The sequence below is a fragment of the Dromiciops gliroides genome, chromosome 5, assembly GCF_019393635.1.
Source record: "Dromiciops gliroides isolate mDroGli1 chromosome 5, mDroGli1.pri, whole genome shotgun sequence".
NCBI lineage: Eukaryota > Metazoa > Chordata > Mammalia > Microbiotheria > Microbiotheriidae > Dromiciops > Dromiciops gliroides.
Genome location: NC_057865.1, coordinates 103,020,718 through 103,026,882, shown reverse-complemented (window position 1 = coordinate 103,026,882; position 6,165 = coordinate 103,020,718). Strand labels below are relative to the sequence as shown.

General features: G+C 41.0%; 1 protein-coding gene across 1 annotated transcript; it reads right to left on the bottom strand.

Moving 5' to 3' along the window:
• Positions 1 to 1,125: 1,125 nt before the first annotated feature.
• On the bottom strand, positions 1,126 to 5,193 carry LOC122729476 (cationic trypsin-3). The gene is made up of 5 exons (XM_043968373.1): positions 5,063 to 5,193; positions 3,894 to 4,059; positions 2,669 to 2,922; positions 1,966 to 2,102; positions 1,126 to 1,400 (listed from the first exon to the last, which is right to left on the bottom strand). Exons 1-5 carry the CDS (start codon positions 5,100 to 5,102, stop codon positions 1,251 to 1,253), a joined length of 747 nt encoding a protein of 248 aa, XP_043824308.1. The 5' UTR covers positions 5,103 to 5,193; the 3' UTR covers positions 1,126 to 1,250.
• Between the last annotated feature and the right edge of the window lie 972 nt (positions 5,194 to 6,165).

Below are 6,165 nucleotides of genomic sequence, written 5' to 3'. Positions count from 1 at the left end.
TGACCCTTCATGTCCCCATTCGGGGTTTTCTTGGCAAAGATACTGGAGTGGTTTGCCATTTCCTTTTGCAGTACATTTTACAGATGAGGAAACCGAGGCAAAGAAGGTCTTACTCAGGGTCCCACAGGTAGTAAGGGTCTGAGGCCAGATTTGAAATCAGAAAGATTCCAGGTCCATCATTCTATCCACTACACCACCTACGTGTCCTAGCTCCAAAGTCTTAGTGCAGTTTAAGCTATTAAAAGCTTAAATAAGAAAGAAAATCCTTTCAGGATCATGTTCATGTGGGGAAACATTTCATATTCTGTGGGAGGGAATTAAAGTTTTGATAACCTATAAATTATTGTTGAGAACTAATCATAAACTTAGAAAAGATAGAAGTGTGGGGAGGCAGTAGCTGGAAAGATTGGGGGATGTGGCAGTTACACTTCTATTTGCTCATTTTCCCAAGGAGTGAGCTCATGGTTTAGGTTTGAGGATGCCAGTGATGATCACACTTTCAGACTAAATTGATCGGGTAGGTATCAGGATGGAATTCAAATCTTGGGATGCAGATCTTGTTTAAGTTTAGGATCAGATCTGTGATTTCTTTGGTTTAATGAACTGCTGATGAGAAAACTCCCCCTACCAATGCAAACTGGCATCTGCTTTGCAGTGTTACAAAGTTCCCAGGATTACATGGCTAATGTTTCAGAATTAGAACTGGAATCCAGATTCTTGTGATAGCCAGTTATCTATCCAATACAGCACATTGCCTTTCACAGATATTGTTTGAGCAATTATTCAGACACAAACTTGAATGCTAATGTAAAACAATTTGCTCTATGTGTGGGGTCACAATTCGTTTACATAGAATTTCATAGGTTAGAGAGATTACTAAGGAATTCTGGCAGAATAGATTGAAAAGAGAAGTAAGAAATAAAGAATATATTATAAAAAATACACAACTTTTCTCCAAACCTGTGGGTAAGAGAAGATGACTACTCGTCACTAGAGAGAGTTCCAAAAATGTAGAGTGTTTAAGTAAGCTCTGTGCTTACCCAACCTATATACCCCAAACTAAATAGCATAACAGTATTAGGAAAGAGTAAGTGTCTTATGGGCAAGGACTCCAATGAGACAATATACAGGTCAAAATTCTTTATTTAGAGACAGTTTCTCCACTTGTGGTTAGTAGATAAAGTGCTCTAAAGTGCTCTTGTAGTTGCAAGAGGATTAGATCAGAGACAATGGGCCATGGAGGAAGCAGCTTAGTTGGCTGCAATGGTTTCCTGAATCCAATCCACGTAGTTGCAGACCTTGGTGTAGACACCAGGTTTGCCTTTCTGGGCACAGCCATAACCCCAGGACACAATGCCTTGGAGTTGTCCATTGCAGACCACAGGGCCACCAGAGTCACCCTAGAATTGGAAAATAGAATGGGTCACAATTTTCCTTTGGTTCATGACAGGGACTAGAGCCCAGAGCCAGACCTGTTGCCCAGGTAGGTGCATAATACATATTTAGTTTGACATTCATTCCTGAATAATTTTTTCCTGGGAATCTAGCCTTCTCTTTATTTGTGCTTTCCCTTTCCACCTCAATGTCTCCCAGCTCCTTCTCCTCATTTTGTCTGGGCCCTCAGGAATAAGAGAAGAGATAGAAAAGGTAGAGTTGGCTTACAGGTCATTTTGTCCAACCCATTTTTTCCTCCAAAGTGTCTCATCCACAACATTATCACCTAATATGCCTGCGTTGGACAAGCATAAAGTCTGTGTTATCGCTGATCACCACAATCATGGAGCTATTTTAGAAGAAAAATATTTGGTGCCCTTGATCTCCAAGGCATCTTCCCATTTTACTTCATCCATGAGTTCAAACTCAGGAAGTTTTTCCAGTATCAATCCTTTTCAATCAGTTTAAAATAGGAAAAGAGGGAAAGAATGGGTAGGGGCTGGTCAGAGAGGGAGTGAAACATAAACAGACCTGGCAGGAATCTTTTCCACCCTCCAGAAAGCCCAAGCAGATCATGTTGTTAGTGATCCGTCCAGGGTAGGCACTGCGGCAGGTGCTGTCCGAAAGCACAGGGGCATCCAGACACTGGAGCAGCTCTGGGTAGTCGGCTGTTTGGAACAAGGATGACCATGGTTACATATTGCCTGTCATATATTTGGAGACCCCTCTAATAATTTTTCTCTTCCTTCTCTGGCACGTTTAAAGATCCTTTAATATGAGAAAATGACTGATTCAACCTTGACTGATGTTGGTCTCAGATCACATTGTCATCCCCAACAAGGGGTTGGATAGATGCCAGTAACCCTAAGATCCTGAAAGATACCTCATGAAATGACAATGAAGATCCATGAAAAGAATTATACCCCTAAGAAGGAAGCATTCTTTGGGTCTTGCCTCCCACCTCCATGTCTAGAAACCACTTAGTCAAATACTAAAAAATCTTTTTGATCTTCCTCCAGGTATCCTTGCCCTTGCTAAGGTTCATACTTGCATGGTGCAACCTAAATCTTTTCCATGTTTCTGGCCCTTCTCCCTGGTCCTTATGTAATTCACTGGAATCCAATCGGGAATCCTGGAAATGGGAGGTGTGTTCATGTTGGGGAGGGTTTGGTAGGGGGTAAGAGTTGGACCATTTGACTTCTCCTGCTCTTTTCCCACTCTCGGAGTCACTTACCACCAGAACTGGCAGTGTTGCCCCAGCCAGAGATGAGACATGAGGTGCCAGCAGCAGCACAGGATGTGGGCAGGGAGATGGTGGACACTCGAGAGCTGAGGGTGGCAGGTTTGTTCAGCTTAATCAGCATGATGTCGTTGTCAATTGTGGCAGAGTTATACTTAGGATGGCGGATCACTTTAGCTGATGAAATGAATTGCTCATTTCCTTCAAGGACCTCAATGTTGTGTTCTCCCAGTCTCACCTGGATTCGGCTGGATGGACAAAGAGGAGCACCCTTAAGCTACCTGATCCCCATGTTTTCCCCTCTGTATCTCATCACAGTTAGGTAACCACTTCTTCTCTATTCAAATAAATCCCATTCTCTTTTGTTTCCACATTTCAACTCCATTCCTTTCATTGCTTATTCCTGCCAGGCTAAATAACATTTATAGTGAAACTGTTACCACTTCTTTCCCTAGGGGAGCTCCTGTCCTTATACATTCCTTTCCCAGTCACCCAGTCAGAAGGCTTAGCCAAGGGAATATGCAGTAGGAGTATGGGAGGCGGGGGTGGGGGGTAAGGAGAGGGCAGAGCAGAGAGAGACAGAGACAGAAAGAGAGAGACAGAGAGAGAGAGAGAGACAGAGACAGAGAGACAGAGACAGAGACAGAGACAGAGAGACAGAGACAGAGACAGAGACAGAAACAGAGAAACAGAGAAAGAAAATACTGAAGATTTTCAAACAAGGGTGCACCACTCATTTAAACTCTCCTAAGTTCACTATGATCCACTCTCTCTTCTAAAATAAAGACTTAAATGTCTGAGTTGAGAATGGGGTCCAGGGTCCTATCTTTTTCTTCAGCTCTCTATTTTGCTCCCCACTAAAAACACACGATTGACTGAGATCCTACATGAATCATTTCTTGGGAAACATCCAAGGATTTAAAATTTCTTTGTCATCTAACCTGAGAGCCCAGGCAGGAAGTAGAGTAAGGGAGGCCATTATCTGTTCTTTCTGTACACACACACACACACACACACACACACACACACACACACACACACACACACACACTCCATTGATAGCTATTCCAGCTTTGGAAAATCAGTATCTTCAAATAAACCCCCAGTGGATCTCCCTATCCTACCCGGAGATTCTTTGTAGATTTCCCAGGCCTGAATGGCATTTGTGGGCTTGGCCTGAACACTGAACTTGCCTTAGAAGTGAGCATTAGTTACTTACGACTTGTAGCAATGAGCAGCTGACACCACCCACTGTTCATTGATGAGAGCACCACCACAGAAATGGTAGCCAGAATTCAGGGACACTTGGTAGGGGAGGGAGTAAGCTTCACATGTGTAGCCTCCAACAATCTTGTCATCATCATCATCTCCAGTGGGGTAAGCAACTGGGGAAGGAATGAGGTAGGGATTTCTACTTCAACAGGACCTCATGAAATTTCAACTCTTCCAGAAAGTCTTCCAAGATTGATCAGAGACAAGCTGACCCTATTGCTTTTCCTTTAGAGAAGCAGTATAGCGAAGTGGAAAGAACATGGACTTTGTAACCAGAAGACCCAGTTTCATATCTGATGGTTTTACCTTGTATAACCATGGTCAAGTCTCTTTATATTCCCTGAGCCTCCATTTTCTAATTTGTAATATTAGAGGCTCTGAGATACCTTTTAGGCTTTAAATATGCCATCCATACATAATTATAACAAGAAAGTCTCTTGTTTATTGTCCATAAGCATTTTTATTAGTAAAAATGCTTATGGAGAATAGGCAATAATTTTATTCATACGCTTATTTAATACTCATAAACCTTATAACATGTACATTATCTAAAGACCTCACTATTCATTTATATTCACCATTTTGCCAAGACCCACAGAAGCACATATATGTGGATATAGAAGAGAATCAGCTGACCTTTTGTATTATTGATTCCTGCGTGAAGGGACTAAGTAGATAAATTTCTCTTTGTGAAGACCTCACCAGGAGAGCCATGCAAATAAATTCTTGATAAATACATTTCTGAAGTAGATGTTGATAGGTGGCTAAGAACACATTATAATTTCGGCCTTCCTAAAATGTCCTCTATACCTATATACTTCTTACCTATTCTTAAAGGTCTGTTCAAGTTGGAACCTTTGCCAAATATTCTATAGAGTCCATATTCATATACTCCTTTAGTATAGCAGAAATAGCTTGAATCACACAATTTCCATTTTATTCACATGCTGTATTCCATACTATCCTTTGATTTCCCTGTATTAGCCTTGTTTCTTTCAATTAGATTATTATCTTCAAACATAAGGAATTGAGTTACTCAATTTAAAAAAATCTTACAACATCTAGGACACTGAGAAAACTCAATACTTACTTTTTGACTAGAGAAGTGAAACTTACCAGCAGCCCCCAGAAGGGCAAGGAAGAGGATGGCCTTCATGCTTGTCCTAGGGATCTAGGCAAGTCAGTAGAATCCAGGGTCCTCTACTCCTGATTTTTATCCCTCAAGACTTGGCACTCGTGACTTCCAGGGAACCAGAAGAGTGACACAATGGAGAATATAGAAATCCATATTTGAATTCCATTCTACCTAGCTTGGAAGATAACCCAATACTGGAATTAATTGATAACCCCTATTCCTGTTACCCAGAAAGTTCCAGGAATAGAATACAATTACAAACACCTGGGTCTGGTTTCCTTCAGTAGCAGCAAGTTCAGATTAGGTCACAAGGTAGAGCTCCAGGTGTCCTTCATCCCACACAAAAGTGCTAACCACTTGACCACTCCAATACTTTACTTTGGATCTTAAGTCATCCTATGACCCATGTGCCTTCTGCAATGAACCTCCTTCTACTCCTATTCTCAAATTAATTCCTCTGAACATGTTCTCTATCTGGTATGATAGAGTAGATCTACGCATATCATCAATGTATGGATGCATATTTCAAACTTCAAAGACATGGGATATTTCCTCAAGAAACTACAACCCCATAATAATTTAGTAGGAAAATGCCAACAATTTTTCTGTATTTTTAGCAATGTGTTGAATAAAATATCTTGTTATTTTTTGTAGTGTAGATAATACTATATTTAAAGAGATTTAGAGGTGAGAGAATGGCTAGACTCAAAGAATAGTCAGTGATGGTTCAGGGTCATATTAGAAAGAGGTCACCACTGGAGTGTCTGAAGATTCTGTACTTGGTCCTGTGCTATTTAATATATTTTTTTTTAGTGAGGCATTTGGGGTTAAGTGACTTGCCCAGGGTCACACAGCTAGTAAGTGTTAAGTGTCTGAGGCCGGATTTGAACTCAGGTACTCCTGACTCCAGGGCCAGTGCTTTATCCACTGTGCCATCTAGCTGCCCCTAATATTTTTCTTATTAATGACTTAGATAAAGGCAGAGCTTTAATGCCTACAAGATCTGAAGATAAGATTAGAGTTGAGGGGATTCTCTCACATTGGATGATGCAGTTAGGATACAAAATAATTTTTGACAAGCTCA